The 22,150-nt window shown below is 43.8% G+C and overlaps 1 protein-coding gene across 4 annotated transcripts in view; it reads right to left on the bottom strand.

Annotated features, from left to right (window-relative positions):
- Positions 1-4,007: 4,007 nt before the first annotated feature.
- The window catches only part of Larp4b (La ribonucleoprotein 4B), a 75,996-nt gene continuing 57,853 nt past the window's right edge, over positions 4,008-22,150 (bottom strand). For 2 of the 4 annotated variants that reach the window (XM_075970259.1, XM_075970257.1), the window contains 7 exons: positions 19,276-19,382; positions 18,702-18,953; positions 13,208-13,253; positions 12,433-12,597; positions 10,064-10,188; positions 9,862-9,970; positions 4,008-7,715 (listed from right to left, as the gene is read on the bottom strand). In XM_075970259.1, coding sequence (XP_075826374.1) covers positions 7,428-7,715; positions 9,862-9,970; positions 10,064-10,188; positions 12,433-12,597; positions 13,208-13,253; positions 18,702-18,953; positions 19,276-19,382 — 1,092 coding nt within the window. In that variant the 3' untranslated portion in view covers positions 4,008-7,427. The remainder of the gene's footprint in view (positions 7,716-9,861; positions 9,971-10,063; positions 10,189-12,432; positions 12,598-13,207; positions 13,254-18,701; positions 18,954-19,275; positions 19,383-22,150) is intronic. The other 2 variants (XM_075970258.1, XM_075970260.1) reach the window with 2 other exon arrangements.

The following is a 22,150-nucleotide window of genomic DNA, read 5'->3' on the forward strand; positions in this document are numbered from 1 at the left end:
GAGTGTGGCTTGTGAGCAAGCACTCTGAAGACAGTGGACAGTGGTCAGTGAGCCTGAGGAACGACGCTGGGGTGAGGTAACGAACCGGTGTGTGTGTGTGTGTGTGTGTATGTGTGTGTGTGTGTGCGCACGCGCGCTAGCTAGGAGAGAGAGGGGCTCCAAATGCTTACAATGACTTCTCAATGGCCCCAGGAAGTAGTCAGTTAAAATCTTACTTACAAAAAAAAATAATAATAATAATGCCGCCCACGGGTGATGGTGCACCCCTTTAATCCCAGCACTCGGGAGGCAGAGGCAGGAGATCTCTGTGAGTTCAAGGCCAGCCTGGTCTACAAGAGCTAGTTCCAGGACAGGCTCCAAAGCTACAGAGTAAATCCTGTCTCAAAAAACAAAACACCCCCCCCCCCAAATGCAGCAGGTTGACAGGGATCACACCATGAATTAGAGACTACCCAGGAGAGCCTACCTGGCAAAGGTAACTTGATGGGCTGCATTCATGACTCCTAGGTATGAATTTAGAATCAGTAAATTATAACACGCAGAAATGCAAGAAGAAAAAAGGAAGGCAGACCATGGTCTGGGGAGATGGCTCAGCAGGTAAGGGAAATTGCCACCAAACCTGAGTTTAATCTCTGGGACTCAACTGGTGGAAATAGAGAATTGTCCTCTACCTTCTGTGCCCACTTCCCAAATAAATAAATGTGAAATATTAACAATAATGATGATGATAGTATTAAATGAAAAAACCAACAGGAAGCAGAAAGCAATGGGAGTAGAGAAATGCCAATCACTGTAATTATAAATGTGCTAGGAACAGCAGGCAAAAGACAGGAAATGGCGGGATAGAACAAACACAGTCATTACATCCCATCTACAAGCAAGTCATTTCAAATACGATGGTACAGGTGGGTTAAAAAATAAAAAAGGAAACAGTGTGCCATATAAACGTGGGGGGGGGGGAAGACACACAGAATTGGTGAATTAGTATCAAATAAAGCAAATTCTGAGCAAAGGAAATTTCCAGGGGTCCAGGAGGGGGATCCTTTCACAATAGAGGGGTGGATCCAGCAAACCTAAACACGTGCACATCAGGTAACAGAGGTTCAAAAAACTATAAAGCAAAAGCCTACCTATGCTGCAAGAGAAAATAGCAAACACGGGGCCAGGCATATATGTTACTACAGCTGTTACTCCACCTACAGCGAGAGACAGAACCAGACAGATATGTCAGCGAGGACAAAGAACCAGCCACCCTCTTATCCCAGAGGATACAACCTTTACAAGGGGACCACAAGAGCTGTAACAGCCCTCACATGCTTCCAAGAGGACCAAAAGCATCATGTCCTCTGGCTATAATGGAATCATTTTAACAGTCTGAAACAGGAAGGCAACAGGACAATCCCCAGCTAGGTGGAAGCTGAATTACACATTCCTAAATGACCCACAGTACAAAGGGGACACCAAACACATACAGAACTAGGGTGCAACCGGAAGGAAGCTACCGCTTACATTAGAAAACAAGCCCCTGAGCCAATAACCCCAAACCTTGAGCAGGAAGAGGAGCAAGATGAACCCAAAGCAAACAAGAGGAAAGGAAGACAAGCTTCCCCACTGCAGCCAAAGCCTGCTGGCTCTCAACAGCTGCCCGCGTACTTGGCGAACATGCCAATAGCACCTCACGCCTCATGTTTACAGCAGGCCAGCAGAAGGCTGGCTGTGTCCTAACTTTGCAAATTCGGCTCTGGTACTTCTCTTGATGTGGACTCCAGTGGTCCTGGAAGCAATGGCCACAGAGCAGGCTCTGTGCAGGAAGGTACTGGGTTCTGCACTGTTTTCCAATTCTGTCACCAGGAAAAAGCCTGCCCTCTCAGCCATTATTAGGTTGGGTGGGCCTATCGAGAGACCGCTGACAATTAAATAGGAGCCCTCCCTGCACACCGTTGGGTAGTGACTTCTAGGGAGCTGGGTCTTCCCCTCAGTGTAGGCCTCAACAGCCCAAATTCTGTTTGGAAGGAGGCCATGCTCTGAGCTTGCTTTCCCCACCCTCTACTTCTGTTCTCTCTGCTGTCTGCTGGTTTTCTCGAGACTTCACAGCTCAATCCTTAGAATAAGATGTAAACCCAATGCTTCCGTGTCAGGACACATCATAGGTCTGAAGAATTACAAACAGGCCAATACCAAATCCCAAGTCACTAAGATGCTAAGCGCTACAGAACAGATGTGTCTTCTATAGTAGTCCTTCATTCTCCAGACCATCATCCAAACTGGTCCAACCAGGCCTCTTTGGTGGTCCTGGGATGGAGCCAGACAACGAGTTTTAGCAAATGTTCTTCCTACGGCCAAGCTGAGGACACACTTAAGTACTATGGGGTTGCCACAGCCAGCCTTCCTTAGCTCAGGACACTCTTCTGCCATCGTGACCCCATGGTTCAGTTCCAACAGGACCACCCCAGTCTCCCCTCCTTCCAGTTTCATGAAGGCAGGGCTCAGCTTATCTGGCCGAGCAACCTAGGCCAAATGAAACCTTTCCTGAGAGCACAGAATCTATAAGCACTGGACCTAGTGGGGACCCTTTCTTCTCTGAGTTCCCTTTCTACAGCCCCTGGTGAAGCAGGAAAAGTCCATAGCCTTGACTCTTCAGTGGGCTCATAGTTTACCTGGCTCAGGAACTGCTTGGGTCCAGTCAGCTGTCTACGGTGCCACTTTTTTTTTTTTAAGTCTAATGTTACAATTCTCTAAACTAAATCCTCTAGCATGGCAGAGGGGTAGGAAATACTTGATACCTCCCAGTATCCATCCACTCGTTTAGCCTGGTTTATGGACACAGGGCCATCTAGAATAAAGACCGCATTTTCAGCCTCACGGTGCTACTTCTGTCAGCTGTTTTCTCCAGCGGTTAGGGAAAGGATCTTTAAGATTAGGAGAAAGCGAGGATGAGCTAGTTAATTTCAAACTTCTCTGTGTATGCACAAGGTTTGGTTCAGAGCTAGCGGGTCACCAGAACCACCCAGCCATAACTAGCAGGCAGTCCACAGGGCTGTGATAATCCCGTGAATTACTGAGCTTTGTCGAGGGTAAAGCTTCGTTACAAGGCACAGCAAACTAAGTCACACACCAACTATTTATTTATTTATTTTTTTGGTTTTTCGAGACAGGGTTTCTCTGTAACTTTGTGGAGTCTGTCCTGGAACTAGCTCTGTAGACCAGGCTGGTCTCAAACTCACAGAGATCCGCCTGCCTCTGCCTCCTGAGTGCTGGAATTAAAGGCGTGCACCACCATCGCCCGGCCCACACACCAGCTCTTTCTAAATTCCTAAGGCCAGGCTGTACACACAATCAGCACACACTAAGGTAAGTACTGAGTACCTTCCTACTCAGTTACACACAGCATTCGGAGAACAGGAAGTAGGACGGAGCTTCTCGTGGACGGAAAACTGCCTTCAGGGGACACACCCACCTGAACATGGGGTGAGCTGCAGAACACAAACTCTTGGGAATATGTCTATTAAAGGGAATGGTGTCACGGAAACAGAAAGAGCGAGGTTAGGTGGACTGAGGTGCATGTAAGTGGTCACATAAGGGAATAAAGGACATCACAAACCTGGGGAAATAACTCACAGTTGAGAACCTGGAAGCTGTGTGGTGGTGCACGCTCAATCCCAGCGCTCTGAGTTCCAGACCACCCTGGTCTACACAGCTAGTTTCAGGCCAGTCTCAAAAGAAACAAAGACACACCGGAGTGGCTAGAGAGATGACTCAGTAGTTAGTACTTGTTGCTTTCCCAGAGGACCTGGGTTCTGCTCCTTGCACCAATAGGCTGTGGGTGGCCAACTTATGTGAGGGGCTGGAAGACTTTAAAACCTCAACTAGATTTGGGCCCCTGTTTATCATCCTTATGCAGAGTGATGGGAATATAGAGTGAAGCAAGCAAACAAACAAACAAACAAAAATCTTAAAAAAAATGTATTCTTGAAGAAAATTTTAATTTAAAAGAATCAAAAGAAAAATTGAACAGTGCCTAAATCTTTTATTTTTCATAACCTACATTTTTCAAATTAGACAGTTTTACACTGAATGACACAAAAGGAAACTTAAATTACCAATAGTTTACATGTAAGCTTGATTCCAGTCTTAATGAAAAGAAGAACAGAAACAGAAACCCTCAGGCAAGCTTCCACGTTACACTCCCGTGCTGGGACTCGCAGCTGTTAGCGCTCCTGGAATCTTCGATTGTCTGTTGCTTTCCGTATAACAGGCTACAAAGCACACAAACCCACAACTACAGCTCACTGAAGGGGACACAACGACATGTATGCACCATCAGTCGCCTGCTGTGACACACTGAACCAGTTCTTCAATATCAACTGCAGAAACCCTATTACAGCAATGTAAGACTTTTTTTTCCTTTTTTTTATTTTTATTTTTATTTTTGCCACCCACCAGTGGCAACCAGTGATGCAATGACAGGAAGATCCACAGAGACACCATGACACTGACTACTGAGAGAGGGATCACTTGAAATCCAGGTCTGGTGAAATGGGGCCAGATTCCTATTCCATATTTCCATATGATAATTAAGTATCATCACACAATTTTACAAGTTAAAAATGTCATTGTGACTGGTATCTCTGATTCTACACCTTGAGATACTGAAAGGAATGAGTAAACTTAAAAAATAGATTATGAAAAGCACGTATCACGCTTGCTGTGTGTGACATGGCAAGAGTCTGCATGCACCCGACAGTTTCCTATTGTGGTAACTCCATTGTTTTCTGAGTGGAGAACCTCAGCCATCAGGAAGCCTCTGCTTTGACAATACGCAGATATTTGGCATATCACCTTTGCTTCCTGAAAAAGAGTGCTATTTTAAAAAAAAAAAATCACATCTGAGCAAGGCTTTAGTTCCTGGTGCCAGGCTGTCACTGGCTAAGCAGTGATTATAGTGTCCCAACCTCGTGCACATGCCCCCCTGCCCTTGCATGCGGCCACTGAGCCTTACACTTCCAGCCAGCAGACAGCAAGCACCCCCAGCTGGCTCTGCCACTCACGCTTCCTGCTGCAGTGCTCAGCCTTGGAGAAAGGACTTCTCATTAAAAATCAGGGCTCCTCTGCGAGAGCACCCTCAGGGATAAGGGAAGCTGATCGTACTCTGGCCCCCCTTCCAGTAAAGCTGTGATGTGAAGGACCTGGGGACTCAGGTTTGCCTTTCCAGAGAGACAGTATCTGCTAGTGTGGGTTCAAAAGGCTGGTTGTTTCTTCTTCTTCATCTTCTTTTTTTGTCAGTGATCTGACATCTACAAGGAAGTTCATCCTATGTTCCTTTCACAGGCATCTGAAAGAGCACTGAGTATACTCCTATGTAACTGAATGACAGTTGCTCTCAAGGAAATGGTCACATGCATCAGGCATCTTTGCCTCTGGCAGGATAAATCACTTAGCAAAGTATGATTTTAATTAGTACATTTCTGTTTTTTACTTTCATCGGAAGATCCTGCCAGTCTCTGCTCTCCATACTCTCCTTCAAAACCTTTAAACTTCAGATATGATCAGTATGCACTTACATACTTTTTAAGAGTATGAAAACATCCAAAGGCTTTTAATAAGACTTTCCATTTCCCTTTTGCAGCAAAGAGGCAAAATCAGTTCAACACACCAGTATAAGGGGAAAAGAAAAACCTTAACAAATTAAAATAATACTCAAACCACAACATTTAGTTTATCTACATCCAGCTCAACAGTAACATTTATAATATATCAATAATTTTTATCAGATTCTTCTTTGTAGGGTACCTTTCTCATATGCTCTGATTATTTACACTGTACAGGCAGAGCACACTCCCAAGTGCACAGACTTAACACAGTAGCGACTATTTGCACTTACAGGATTTTTCAACAGTCTGAAAAAAGATCACTTGTTGAAGCTCTGTAAGGTATGTTACAAAAACCACTGGAGTTCTTGTACAACAGTATGCGTACTCAGCAAAACCACCACCAGGAGATCGATCCGCACAGCCACTCCCACCAACCCAGGGGCCGGTCTCCGTGAGCTCTAAGCTGTCTTATACAAAAGTTAAGGCAAAGTCATTTTCAAGTTTAAATAAAATTCAAGTCTTTAAATATTGGATGGAAATAATTTTTTTCCTTAAAAAAAAAAAAGAAAAAAAAAACAAAACAACCTTCAGTCTTATTAAATAGCATTTTGTGGAATAAGCTGTATGGTTACACTTAGCAGGAAATATTTTAATGTCTGCTGCTTAGAATACTTAAAGAAAAATTTTAGGCATTTTAAAACAAAATAATTTATCTGTAACTTTATTATAAACTCACTAACTTTACTGCACTCTTGTTCTTCACAAGTGCAGCACTTCTTAGAAAGAATCAACAAGACCCTCGTCTTGGAGGTCAAAAGAGCAAGGATTCTGTCCTCCACTAGTCAGAGGGGAGACCACAAACACCACTCTCTCACGGCTAGAGACTTCTAAATTCATGTGCCGATGCAGAGGTACAGGAAGACATCCACACAGAGCCGGTTAAGACATGACTCTCCAGCAAGAACGTGGGGGAACATCAACAGAGCAGGCACTCGAGGCTGGGAGCCAGGCAGCCTGCTCACAGGGACCAAAACATCATGGTACAACTTCATGGTATGATGTCAGTGGGCAACAGAGATTCTAGTTTCATCTAGGTGCTATTCACAATGTGCTTTGAATTTATTTTACATAATAGCCACTTGGAACTGGAGTGAGAAGCTGGTTACTTGCTCGCAGGACATCAAAACTCAAAGGTTCAGTTCTTTCTAGGGTGCTCTTTGTAGGTTCATTCTGCTCACTAGGCCAAAAAGAACTGTATATACATATGTATCTTTTTAAAGCTAGAATTTCCTGTTAACTAACGGTTTAGATGAAAACACAGCTCCTGTGCCAGTATGTCAGGCCCTGACATTGCCAGTCCCTTGCTCTGTGAGGCCAAGGCTGCCCCTGCTTGCGCTATCAGCCCTCATCCATCTGTTGGGGACACCCTACCCATTTGCACTTGCAGACCAGTTGTTTAAAAAAAAAAATGAAGTAGCGTAGTTCCCTTAATTTAGAAAAACTCATATATAGCTTGCATTCAGAGCCACGTGGAGGCTTAATAAAAAATATCCATTTGTTAGGATAAATACATTTTCTATCCTGAAAAACAGACTTCTGCGTCACCTCCAGTTAAGCACCAACCTAAAATAAGGTTTATATTATATAATTAAATCCTGAAAAATAGATTCTTTTTTTAAGAGGGGAAATCCAACTCACAGAAGGAAAATAACTTGCAGGCAACCCATGGGCCTCACAGACACTGCAAGCTCCTAACCAGCGGCTCATTCTGTACTGAGTGGGAGAGCTTCGTTTGTGGTGAATAGAGCTCTTCCAGACCCTCCCAGCATCCAGCTTTCACTGAGGAGACTTTGGGGGAGTGTTCTGTTCCCTGTTCAGACGCTTCCCGGCAGCTGGAGGCGAAGGTCGGCGCCCAGGCTGCCTCCTCTGATCTTTGGGGGCCCCAGGAGTGGACTTGAGGGCAGGGGGCTCTCTGTATCTCTCCACAGGTTCAGCAAGCTTCTTCTCCTCCTTCCCACAGGCGACAGTGTTCGGCTTTTGTTCTTTTGGGGGTTGTAATGGGGAAGAAGGTGGCTCTTTACTTGTTCTCTGACAAATCTCTGCATAACTGGGCTTCCGCAATTCCTGGAAACATAAAATGTGGGATTATGGGTACAAAATAGCAGGGATGGTAGTTCCTTCAGAGATGAGCAACATAAAATCAAATTTTAGTTTTTAGTATAAAATTCTATCTTCATTGGTATTTTCACTTTTAAAACGTTCACAAAATTCATTACTTTTGTCATGTCCATGGCAGCTAGTGACCACCATCAAAGCTCTGGCCACTAGCACTGTGGACAAGTGTAGAGGATCAAGAATTCTCACTATGATAAAGCAAATTGTGGTAGTTTGAATGTAATTGGCCCCAATAAGTTCACAGGGAGTGGCACTAGTAGGAGGTCTAGCCTTGTTGGAGGAAGTGTGTCACTGTGGGAACAGGCTCTGGGATCTCTATGCTCAAGCTTCGCCTAGATCAGTTCACTTCCTGTTACCTTCAGATAAACATGTAGGGCTCTTAGCTCCTTTTCCAGCACCAGTCTGCCTGCACACTGCCATGACCTGCCACGGTGAGAACAGACTCAACTGTAAGCCACCCAGTTAAATGTTTTCCTTGATCAGAGTTGCTGTGGTCATCACATGTCTTCTTCACAGCAACAGAAACCCGAGCTAAGACACAGCTATCAGTCCAGTTCTAGGACTTGATGACTGTGTCAGTGTGGGGCTGGAGTCTGCAGAGTCTGAAACTACTCTGGAAAGGGGAAGGTGACTGAAGAGGAATAATATAACAGTGCTGGCTCCTGGAGGAGAGGAGTCTGAACCATGAATGGATTTCCTTGAATTATGTTAGATTTTGGCTTTTTGTTTGTTTAGGTGCTATAAATCTAAATTTCTGTTAAAAGAAAATACTTTGAAAACATACATTCATTTTTCGAAGCTAATCATGTTTTTTGGATAGAGTTTGGTTTTTCATTTTGGTTAAAATGAAACAAATCACTCCCTTTCCTTGCAGTGCACTTTCCCTACCAAGACACACAGAGCTGACAATGGCTAACAGACACAAAGGCCCAGCAAGGAAATGGTGAGCCAACTCTGCCCCCAGCATGAAGCCTTTAGGCATTCTTGAGAAATATGGTGGCCTAAGAGGCTAAAGGAGGGAAAATAGGCACAAACCCTGCTTCCCTTGACCCAAGACTGGACATCTGCAAGTGCTCTGCTTACACGGAATGAGCTAAGATGGTGTGACAGGGTGGTCCTGTGACTCTTATTCAATCATTTATTGAAATAGTATCTTATGGAGTGCAGGCTAGCCACAGTACGTGACATGGGCTTTAACTATTTACTTACTTACTTATTTATTTATTTATTTATTTATTTATTTATTTATTTATTTATTTATTATGTATGCAATATTCGGTCTGTATGTCTGCAGGCCAGAAGAGGGCACCAGACCTCATTACAGATGGTTGTGAGCCACCATGTGGTTGCCGGGAATTGAACTCAGGACCTTTGGAAGAGCAGGCAATGCTCTTAACCACTGAGCCATCTCTCCAGCCCGGGCTTTAACTCTTGATCCCCGGCTTCCACCTTCTGAGATGCAGTCTTACTGAGTATGGCCCTTACACAGAGCTTGTGGAAATTCCATCTTCCTGCTTCTGCCTCCCAAGTCTTGGGATTACAGGTGTGTGCCTTCAAAACTAGTGCAATTTTAACGTAAAGACTTACCTCAGCACCAAGCTGAGAAGATGCTAGGTCATCAAGGACAGAGACTACTAAATCTGAGGACTCGCTGCCTCACTCACTATGTATCCCTAAGCTGGCTGCACCTTGCTATGTAAACCAGGGGCGTCAAACTTGTAGTCACTGTCCTGCTCTGTCTCCCAAGCACTGGAACTAGAGGTCTGAGCCACCACACGTGGCAGAAACACTGGGATGTCAACAGGGCAAGAGGACACCAAGTTGCTCTTTTCAGTCATTCTGCTTAACTATTTTTCATACATATGACATACACAGTAAATGAAGAAAATGATTGAACTCCACCACACAGGACAGAGTTGGGGCCTTGTTATTATCCGAGAGATCCCACACTGACACAGAAAGGCTCAGTGACGTGGTACAGAGAAATGAAGGCACACACAAATGACAATCAATCAAATTAGGATGACTAAAGATAGGCCGAGGCAGGACATACACAGAATGCCCGAGTGCCGGGCAAGGCAGGCGAAAAACTTACTGTTGCTGCTCCATTAACCTGCACTGATTTGCATGCGGTTGTAGTAGGGGTAGAAGGGAGTCTGTCCGCACTGTGGGAGTCCCTCTGCTTTTCTGCCACCTTGGGATCCCTGTGAAAATGCCAGCTGGTTTAACAATCACATGTAACATAACAGGTCACCCCACCTGTACATGGCAGAGGCAGGTAGAACACAGATACTTACTCAGGTAAATGGACTGGAGAAGGGGAACGTTCAAACGCTGCTGTCACAGCACAGGGCGCTGGCATGGAAGGCTCTCTGGGGACCACTACAGGAACAGTATTTGTGCTTGCATCTGCACTGAGGTTCTGAAAATCATTAAGTAGCAGTTTACGAGTTGTCAGATCTTTGCCTAAGGAGTTAAGAGTCTAACCATTAAAACCATGGTGATCTCTAACCCATCTGGAGAGCCTCCTTCCCAACCCCTGAGTGACTGATACTGAATGGTGTCTTCACCCTTGAAGCCAACAGAACCAATAGTATCCTACCAACAAACTGCCAAGCCCCAGCAGAAAGACATAGGAGAAGAAGCCCCTAACAACATAACAACTACATTTTGAGATTGTTATCTGCTGGACAGCACTCAGTCTTCTTGCTCTCAGCAAATGCATGGTAGTTATCCATAAGCTTGTCTTCTTAAGTGCACAGTTACCAAACATACCATACTCATCTGACATGTCAGGGCTCCCCCTAGCAGGGACAAGACAGTACACTATGATTCACTCTTGTCACTAGTACAAAACAAAAACTGACACAGATATCCACACCTACATAATCTGAGTGCCTGGTGCTGGGCTGAAGACACACATCCACAAGAGCTCTCACCTGAACTACAGACCACCATGGAAGCAGGTGTGCAATCCTGCTTTAGCCAACTTAACAGGCAAGTCACTAAGCTAAGACCTGAGAGAATGAGAAATTATTCCATCAACGACTTTCTCAGTACAGCAATAATTCATACAAGCTTACTCATGGTATGCCATTAACCCAGTATGTGATTTTAGGGCAAGTAAATGGTTATAAGTTTAAATATAAAAAGATAAAATTTACTAACTGCCTTTCTTTTCAAAGCATATCAGTTCAAAGGTAAAATGAAGTATCTGGAGGTGCACTTGGGGAGAATGGCACAGTTTAGACCCCTGTTTGGGGATGGGGTGGGGAGTTAACCAGAGACTGAGATTCTGCTGGGTTGAGGACCAGAGGTTCTTATGACTGCTCAAATGAAAGGAACCTAGCTTACTGAAACACAGGGCAGCCAATGACTTCCTATTTGTAACAGCATGCTCAGATCCAACATATGTTCAACTCTGCCTCTATGTAAACACAGACACATACGACACACTTTACAAAGAGTCACAATCCTATGTCAAGTCCTGGTACATTTTTGCAGATGTACCATCCCTGGCAGCAGTGTAGGCTGTGTAACTCGGCCACAACCCAGTACAGCCTTTCAGAAAGCACAGAAACTCAAGTGCATTCAAAGCAGCGACTGCTAGGATCCTTTTACCAATCATTCAAGAAGACCATAACTTGAAAACGAGACTTCATAACTGTTGGAATGCATAATTCTCTGTTTTATAGGACAATTGGAACTTACTAATGTGGACATTAAGATCTGTAATTTCTAAGACAGCCCAATTCTAACATGCGACACTTACTAGATAATATAGAAGAATCTTGGAAAATATAGTTTCCATGGCTAAAAAAAGAGCAGCAATTACCATCTCTCAACACGAAACCTTTACTAAACTCTTTACCTGACCTTAGTCTCAAGATACTGTATTCAGCAAAGTCATCGCCCTAACTACTGTGGTGTGGTGCCCCGGCACCTCAAGGCAGATGTATGATCTGATGTACAGCCACAGCTGACAACTGTAGCAGAAGGAATACCTGGACCAGGACCAGGACTACTCTACAAGACCACCCCTACCCCAGCACTTAGTCACACTTTAGTAACTAGGCAGAAAGTCATTTCTCTGCATGTCCCATAATCTTTAAATACTGATGCTGGCAGGGGAACAAATCCCACTTCCAACCTGTGTAGCTAACTAAGTGTATTGCAGGAACCCTGGAAAGGAATTTCTCTGAACTTTAGTAGTTCACCTAAGACTAGCAGTGATGACTACCACAGTGCAACCTTGTGGTAGCCTAGAGTTTGCATGAAATCACCAGACCACAACAAAGTAACTCTAAGCTTCTTGCTACTTACACTATGTAGATTCCCAAAAAACCTGTCTTATTTCTGGTGTAATTCAGATTCCTGTGTCTCATTCTGTGTTTTGCGAAACAAAAAAAAGCTTTAAACTTTTGTCAACAACAAAAATTAATCTAAGCATCTGTACAGCACAGGTCCACAGTAGCCTCAGCAGATAGCATGAGAAGGACGGCTTGACCCTGGCTCCAGCACGTGACCAATGCAAATCACCCAAACCTCACACCTCCCTCAATTATTTTCTCCTTTTAATGTGTGTGAAGAACCTGAGCCAGGTCCCTGCACAAAGTCAGTGCTCAGAAAACGTCGACACACGTTACGGCTGTGACACATAGCTTACTCTTTCTTTAGGAGATCCTATGATCAAGCTGGAAAGCCTGTTTTCAAACAAGTCCTCTGCCTTCAAATTGCCTGCAGCTCCAGGTAACGGGGGGAAGTTGGACAGACCCAGTTCGAAGCTCGGTGATGGAGGCTTTGGTGGTGTTGGAGATTGAGTCTGACTGCTCTGCAACACAAGGACACCCCAGAAAGTCACACAGTGTGGAGACAAGGGCAGCACAGAACGCAGCAAAGGATCTTCCAGCTCTCATCTGTGTGAAACGTCTATAAGTGTTGCACGAGTCATTTCTGGGTTCACCTAACTTGAAATTTAGGCCATTAAAGTTTTGTGCAATGTTCCTCCTCCTATCTTAGTCTTAATCCACAGAATTAACTCTCATGCTTGCTTATTATTAGACTTAAATGTCTTGTAAAAATGAGCATTCGGAGCTAGAGATGGTTCAGTGAACAAGGTTGCTTGCTTTGTGAACAAAAGGACCCAAGTTCAAATTCCTAACACTCAAGTAAAAAAATAAACACGGCAATGTGTCTGGAACCCCAGCACTGATGGGCAGAGACAGGATGATCACAGGAGCTCACTGGCAGCCAGCCTACCTGAACAGTGGGCTTCAGTGCTCTAAGAGACGATAAGCTGCAGGCTGATGAGACACCTGAAGTCTCCTTCTGGCTCTTATGTTATCTAAGTGTATGGGTTCACATGAGTGCACACAGGCAGACACATAGAAGATGCATGTGAGCGCACGCGCATACACACACACACAACTTTATGTACTCACTGTAAACTTCTCTTCTCTTTTCTTCCGATAACCAAAGGAATTTTTCCTAGGAGTAGAAAGCAAAAAAAACATTATTTTTATTCAAAACAGTATGCATCAATTCAGTCAGTCTTTAATATTTTTAATCTTTCATGAATAAATTGATTCTAAAAGTCAGCTTTAAAAGGACAATCAAAACCCAGGCCTCAAAAAAAAAAAAAAAAAACAACCCAGGCCTCATAGTACATGCCCATAAGCTCTATATTGGGGTGGCTGAGGCAGAGAGATTACGAGCGTATGGTCAGCCTGCATTAGATCATTTAACAAGATGGTTTTACTGTCTTAAACAAAAGTATTAACAACAAAAATTCAAATGTTGAGAGTACATCATTAAGTTAGATATTCAGACATTTAATAAAAAATAATTTTTCTAAAACTTATCTACTGGCTACTTAGAATTTTTAAGATTTGAATGTTTAAATGTCCCTTCAGCTGGAATGATAAGATATATATACAAAATCTGACATCAAATTATAGGTGAGCAATTTAAAATATGAGTCAAAAACTATGATTATTCCTTACTGCAAAAGTCACAAAAGAACCTCTAAACCCTGAGAGGTCCCTAAACCCAGGCTTGCCTTCCTTATCAACAGCAGTCAGACCCAGGGCAGCAAGGCTGGGGGGCTGTGCCCTGCAGCACTAACTACAGTGAGCACAGAATCAGTATTTACAACACCCTGGATAGGTCCATGTGGTCTAACAAGCCACACATAAATCTCAACATGCAATTTCATTTTTGTTTATCCTTTCTATCATTTTAACTGAAGAGACTCCCCAAAAGCTATGCATTATATAAACTTAAAATGAATTTGAACATTATTAACTACTTTATTTGTAGAAAATTTAAGAAAATGCTTTGGCTTAGGTGTAGGTCCTATTAATTAGAAGAAGAGGTTTGAGGGAAGCTCTAGGATACAATATCTGGAGGGGAGCCAGGCTGTCTCTGGTAGAAAATTGACTCTCCTTCTGCTGAGCTAGCCTAGTGGGGTTAAACCCCTGAGCACAGAGGAGGTATCAGGCCATAAAGGCGGGCATGAGCAGCGACCTTCAACCTTCTGGAACAGGCCCCTCAGTCCCATAATGGCCAGGCCTCTGGGCACGTGGGTAAGAGATGAACTTGTCTGGTATGGCGCAGGCACTGTCTTAAGTCACCAGGAAGGCTCCACTGCAGGTGTCTGTCCACTAGTACCAACACCATCTGACAACAGTGTCCCTGTCAGTGGGGCCCACAGAATGCACGACTGTCCTGATAGCACCTCGACAGCCCACTAGGAGCCTACGGGTGCAGCAATCCTATGTAGTGATAAGACGTCTGGAACACGCTATCAGTGCCCCTCCCTTGACTGCAGAGTGAAGAGAGCCGAAGGACTGATGCTCACAGTGGATGATCTGTTGTAGCAGAGACATGGTTTCAGCACCATACAGTTTGTACCTGGGATACTGGGCACTCACATTTTGAACCCCACATGGGGATACTTCTGCTTTGTGATCTAAGACAGGTTCAAACGACATAATTTTAAGATTGCTACCTGGCATTTGGGGCTTTTCACTATACTGACCTTGGCATGCAGAAAAGTAGCAGATACATGACTGAAGCCTTGAAGGTTCTACAGCAACAGAAAAAGCTAATGGGAAACAGACCCTCAAGGACACGCAGTGGAAGAGGAAATGTGAACTCTGCCAAAGAAGGAACTAGATCACCCCTCCTGTTTCTAAATAGGCTCTCTGGACACAGGCCATGCGCTGCAGAGAGAGGAAGCTACACACCAATCCTGGTTTTACCAGTCCATGGTTCAGAAACAAGGACTGAAAGCTACACACGTTCATGGTTCAACATGCGCACACTCCTGTGTTAGATGAGTGAGGTGCTCCAAGTCCTTACGCAGATTGAGAAGACAGCGAGAGTCCTCACTAGGACAAAGCCTGGTCTTCCTGTTCCAGTGGCTTCCTGGAAGCCTAGACACTGCTGCGAGACTGACAGCGACTATGCCACCAAAGAGAGGCGGGTTAACAAGACACTATCATGTCTCAGTCCTACCTTTTTATTTCACTTTTTAAATTGGCTGGGATTTTGTAAACTCTGCTTTTCCTCTGACAGGAGGCTTTGTTAAGCTTTTATTAACAAGGGTTAAAAGGACATGTGAACTCACCCTTCAGCTCACACTCTTTACACTGCACCCGGTGAACCCAGGAGGTCTCTGGCCCAGGCTCCCTATTCTTAAGATTAAGCTTTTAAGAATCTAAGCATGACTCTTGGGTTTGTAGCTGATACCTGATGCCACTATCTCTGTGTTATTCAATGCTCCCCCTTTGAATTCTCAGTTTCCAGTAACTGATTTGGTATAAAAATGGCTGGTGTAAGGTCTACTAAGCCATGGGTGCCTGTAGCCTGTCTCAGAACCTACCACAGCCCCAAACATGTTGGCACCATCTGTAACAGGAATTGTAACCCTCACTCAAACTGGCCACAGTATTCTCTGAGACTGGGTCCAATGGATAGCAGGTTCCCTCTTTTTAATGCTGCGAGGGTTGCAAGAGGCAAGGAAGCTGTAAATGCTGACAGAGGCTGGCTTCAAAATTCTTCAAATTAAACTTTCCAACTGCATTAAAAGCAAAGAGATGCTCTCCCTCCTTTTCTACTGATATCCTTCAGGGTTACTAGCTTTTACAAGTGGACGCTCCAGTCAAGCAAACATTTCCACAATACTGAATGAATTATACAGGGGCTTACAAGTGTCTAAGTGAAAAGAAGAGCCATATGTCTTTCTCTTTAAAATCTAGAAATGACTAAGCTGAGTGAAGAAGACATGTCAGAGCAGAGAAGCTGAACCCACCACACCATCAGCCAGTGAACACATGAACGACAAGAGAGCTCGCTGAGCTTCCTGCTGGTAGAGAGGATGTTCCAGTGACCCTCACTCAAACCGGCCACAGTATTCTCTGAGACTGGGTCCAATGGATAGCAGGTTCCCTCTTTTTAATGCTGCGAGGATTGCAAGAGGCAAGGAAGCTGTAGATGCTGACAGAGGATGGCACATGACATGCAGGAAAAAAGCACCTTCGTTACACCTGAGCACAAGTGAAGTAGCAGGCACTGAGGCAGAGGCTGCCGTGAGGTAACCAGGAGACCCAGCAGCCATCACCTGTGGAGGGCCGCAGGGAAGTCAATGCCTAGCACTGAAGCATCAATGGACTCGCTGATGCTCTACCAGGGACTAATGTAGCTAGTGACTATTACAACATGGTGACTGAATATTTTAAGAAAGTATTGAAAATATGTTACTCAAAGTAAAAGATTCCTTTCAGATTACTATTATTTGCTACTAATGCATCTGGCCACTCACGAGTTCCACAACAAGATTAATATTAATGTTCACAAAAAGTAACACAATATGCATTCTGTAGTCACGGGCCAAAAAATAATTTCAACTTCTACATCTTACTGTTTAAGAAATACATTACATAGGTGCTAGGGAGATAGTCAGTCATAAAATGCTTATTGCCCAAGCCTGAAAACTTGAGTTTGAGCCTCAGGACCCACATTTTTAAAAGCCAGCACTGGGACTAAGGAGATGTTCACTTTTTAAACTGCCTGTAATGAACGCATGAGGACCTGAGTTTGGCTCTCTAGAACACACAAAAGCCAAGTGCGGCGGCTGCATCTCTAACTCCAGTCCACACGGGGAACAGGTATAGATCCTGGAACTTCACAGGCCAGCAAAGTCTGCTCAAAAGACCCTGTTTCAAAAAACAAGGTAGGAGAAAAAGACGGCTGGCATCGTCTCTGGCCTTGACACAAGCATCATCCAAACATCACAGATTCTCAAAAATAAAAATGCCAAGTAGACACGCTTACAGTACTGGCATTGCAGTATTCAGGAAAGGGGAACGCTGGAGTCAACCAGCTTGGCCTAATGGTGAGCTCCAGTTCAATGGCAGACACTGTTCTCAAAATGAAGGTACATGGGACTTGAGAAGCAAGACCCAAAGTTTATAAACGTAATACACGTAGCCTGTTTACCCCACTAATAAAATAGGAAATTACATTTCATGGACAACAGTGACATTTCTGGAAAGGACCCACCACTGCAGGTGCTGTTAAAATGCCTGTGATCAACGGGAAGAGGTCAAGACAGCAACATTTTGGGCTTCAGTGAGCCTCAATAGCTTTCTCACTGTGACCTTCAATGGCTGAGGGGCTGTTTCGCACACAAGTGAAAAGACAGTTTCTTGAGGTAGATCTACTGCTGCCCCTGTCAGTGGTGTGTATGGACAACAAGAGGCTGAGACTACAGCTGGGTGATAGGCAACAGCAGGGGGTGAGAGGTTTGGCTTCCAATATACAAATTCTGTGAGTAAAATAAACAGCAGTGTATGCTTTGTAAAGCAAAGAAAAAAGGCACTAGTGTCTTATTCTTGGGCCTTGCACACCCATCCCAACCGTTAGCACCCCAAGTCACTCAGCACACTAAAATAAAAAACTTTGCCGTGACCCCTGCTTTAATGTGGTAGCCTAGACCCAAACCTAGATAGGCCGAGGTTCTTGGCCAGCACCTGTCAGAGGGCAATCCTGACAGGCTTTACCGTATGAGCAGCCGGCCTAGTCAACACTGGGTAGGGTGCAAACTCTGAGTCCCACCTGTGTCTTTTCTAATCTCACCTCTTTGGAGGAATGGCAGAAGACAAGACAGCAAGCAAGAAAGAAGGAAGTGCACTAGAGGTCCCAGGGAGAAGGAAGTGGAAGCACAGTAGTTCACATTCACAGCATATGGAAAGAGCCCTAGCTAACAAGAAGCACCAAGGAACTATCTGCCCAAGGATGGAAATGATGTGACCAATGGCACTGCTTCACAACAGCAGCTTCTGTTTATGAGTACGTTTAGTAAAAATGAAATTTAAATGCTGGTTTGCCTGGCTACCAAACTCTTGCATCTGCTGACTATATCCCATTGCCACCTCAATCCTATTTTACTTATTTTTGTGGAGCACTAGGCATTGAAATAAGACCTTGTTTATACTGAGTAAGCACTCTATGGTGAGCTACAAGCTTAGCCCTTCTCACTACCAGCTGTAAAGAGAGCAAGGCTAGGAATCTGTGGGACACACCTTGGAGGCTCCCTCTGTTAAAGGCAGCGACCTAAAAAGCCAGGGCTAACAGCCAAGGTGAGACTGCAGGCAGGACGAGCAGAGATTAGACACTGTACAGCCCCTACATGCCAGCTGCAGTGTTATGAAAGAAAATGTTATGCTTTTAAGACAAAACAAAACACGGAAGTCTCTGCTCTAAAACCCACTACCCTGAGGAATTGAGAAGCCTTTGATGTTTACAGCCTTCTATTTAATTTTCTGAAGTGTATTAGGATATGATTATAAAACATCTAAATTAAAATGTGAAATATTAGTAGTTCATGATAGGTACATAATATCTGCTTGACAAAATATGCGAGTGACTTACCTTCCTCTCCCTAACCCAGGAGAGGATTCAAGACTACTTGGCTCCACACGCCCAGTTCCAATCTCTCTCTTGGCATAAGCTGAAGGGTTTTGTATTCGTGTTCTAGTTTGCCCTGCTTGCCTCGTCTGTGGACTCCGGACACCATTAATTAATCGATCTGCAGTGAAGTTAAATATTGAAGGACTTTCTAGCAGCCCAGGCCCTCTCTCTGTACTAGGAATCGCATGGCGCAGATGAGACTTACTAGGATTCCTGCAAATGAGATGTTTGTATATGCTGAGTTATAAAGCAATCAAGGAGTATAGAATGAGCATGCTAATGTGAAATATGTATGTCAAGATCTGCTTCCTACTTAGTAAACACATGGTAAACGTTGTCCCCCAAGCCAGAATCTGCTCCTTACTACTAGCAGCCAGCTTTGGGGTTGAGCCTTTCTATACAATTATATATTATATAATTTATATGATTACAGTTTTAAGCTTCAGGAAATTTCATCTCTGTTGTCCCTCATTACAAATAACCCGGAACAGTGAAAATGAAGGTCGCGAGCATCGGAAACATCCTGGGAACTTGCCTGCTTCTAGGAGGATATTGTCTGAGTGATGTCAGAGGAGACGCTGCAGGTTTGAAGGTCGGAGATGTAAACCCATTTATAAATCCAGTACTTGGAAATGGAGTTACCTGAATTCATTAACAAAAAACAGGCATGTAAAAACATAAGACACGAGACACTTCAATTGGATTTACAATTGTATCTTGGGTAAACCAGATCATGTCTTCCTCTTGCCAGAGGTGTTAATTCCATGTTATGCTTAAAAATAACTGCAGGGTAAGGAAAAACAAGATTATTACAAAATGCAACGCCTAGTGAGCATTCAAGCCAGAGCTAGTGCTAAATATTTTCTCCCTATCTCCTTAGGTAATCCTTATAGTAATCAAATGAGAACACCATAGAACAGAACCTTGCCCAAACTCACATGGGAGTCCTGAATACAGGCATTGCTGATGATGCTTAAACTAAGTTAACTAGGGTTACTACCACCAGCCTGGCAAGACATGATGATCCTTTATTCTGAATAACCTTAACACAATTCAAAGAGCTCAACGTTAGAAGTTCTCACATACTTATTGCTCTTAACCATGCAGGTATCACTCCCACAGCCTTTGGCAGGGATTTCTTTTCTCTCCCGCTCTCTCTCTTTAGGGTTTACTTTTGTGCAAGACTTGCTGTAAACAGCATCCTATTTTTAGACTATAAATTTTTTTCCCCAAGTAATTAAAGTGGCACAGAACATATAAATATAATAATATAAATAAAGTTCACAAGAAAATAACAGGCCATAATGACCTTAAAAGTTTAAAAGCTTAAGTATAGGATTTTAAGTACCATGCAACAGTTTTTAAAATCTTGAAACATAAAAATAGGGTAAAACTCAGTGTGGAGGGCTCAGTGGCCCCAGTGCATACACAGGTATCACCACGTGACTTCGACACTTGGATACCAAAGGGATCCCTCCTGAGAGTTGTCCTCTGTCCTCTAGAGTTCACCTGTCCTGGCATGTATGTAGCTGGACATGGCATGCACGGAGCACACACACACTCACACACACTTTAAAGGTGAAGGAGAGGCTAACTCCACACTCCTGCTGTTGCACATGGGCTTAGAATAATCATAACAATAGTAATTACAAAATTACAAGATGGAAGGGTGAGAGCACTAACTTTTTGGCTTCTGGGGGCATGTGGTTTCAAATGTTCTCCAAGTAAATGACATTATTTCCAAGAAACTTAGTTGCTTGGGGCCTTCCAGTCTCTATGAATGTTCACTAACATGAAAGAAATAAGCACAGGTTCCTACATAGCTGGAACATGTGAAGACAAAAGGGTGGGAGACCCCAGCAGTTCTTTTCAGCACTAACTGGAAAGCAGAAGCTCTATTAAAATGGGCATTGGAGCTAGAGCATCATTCCCTGATTACAAAATTTTAAGTAACAAAAGAAAACATTTAACAGTTGTCAAGGAAGATCCACTCCCTAACAAAACTCCACAGTCCATGAAAATTACAGTGCTTAAAAAATATTTCCCAGTTACACAACAGACAGGGGATTAACATCTTTGAAGAAATCTAAAATTAAACACCAAACCCCAAATCATTCAGCTAATAAATGGACTAATGAACTGAACTCTCAGTTCTGAGAGGAAACACAGATAGCCAGTAAATACTTAAAAACACCCAGCAGCCTAAGCTACCAAGGAAATGCAAAAACAGATTCTTACCCTGGCCAGAAGGGTTACCACCAAGATATGAACAAAGACAAATGCCAGTGAGGACAGGAAGTAGGGAGCTCTAACTGACTGTTAGTGGGAATACAGATGGAAATCAGAATGGAGGGCTCTCAATAAACTTAGAATACCGCATGACACAGCTGTATCTTGGATATTACATATCTATGTTTACTGCTGCTCTACTATAACAGTCAGGAAACAGAACTATCCTATAAGTGAAGCAAACCAAACTTAAGACAGAAACCATGCTTCCTTTAATATCTGAAACCTAGATTTGGGGATCGGGACAGTAGGTAGGTGCGGGGCAGAGACATGAAACTAGAAGGCAGCTCATGAGAGTAGGAAGGGCTTTAAGAGGGAAAAGAGATTTAACATGCCAACACAGAGCAGGTGAGATGATCTGAAGGAAGGAAGGAAACCAGCCAGAGAGGAGAAAGTGGTGGTGGGAGGGTCAGTAGAGAAGAGAGATTAATGATAACAAAGTATAATAATACACAGGCCCCAAAATGCAGTAATAAACCCATTACACTTTGTTGGCTAACTTAAAAGTTAAGGGGAAAAAAATACAACCCACTAGAAAAGCCACTTAATCCAGACCAAAGTTTTGGAGACTTTAAATCTGGTAAAACCAGCCAGGTGATGGTTGCCCACACCTTTAATCCCAGCAGAGGCAGGTAGATCTCTGAGCTCAAGACCAGCCTGGCCTACACAGTGAGTTCCAAGATAGCCAAGGATATACAGAGAACCTGACTCAAAAAACAAAAACACAACTGGCAAAACCAAAAGATTAGTTTAAATTTGGAATTTTACATAATACCTATCTCAGAAAAGGGCCTGGATAGGAAGGCCTAAGTAAAACAACAGTGGCTGACTGAGGACCCCAAGAGAGGCATCTAGACAGTATGACAGAGGGCGACAGAGTGACCCACTGCAGCGTCACCTGGGGAAGAGCACTAGCAGGAGGAGGCAGAGCTCCACTCCAGATCTCTTCTGATGCTCCTGGGAAAGGGAACACCACGGCCAAGGGTCCCTGTTCATACAAAGCACACTACGGGAAAGGCATCTTTCCTTCTCATCAGAAATCACTCTATAGTGACAGGCACATCTTCCCTTCTATCAGCCTACACAGCTGTGCGTTCCCATCCATGTACACTGGTACTCAA

Source organism: Microtus pennsylvanicus, chromosome 4 (genome assembly GCF_037038515.1).
Source record: "Microtus pennsylvanicus isolate mMicPen1 chromosome 4, mMicPen1.hap1, whole genome shotgun sequence".
NCBI lineage: Eukaryota > Metazoa > Chordata > Mammalia > Rodentia > Cricetidae > Microtus > Microtus pennsylvanicus.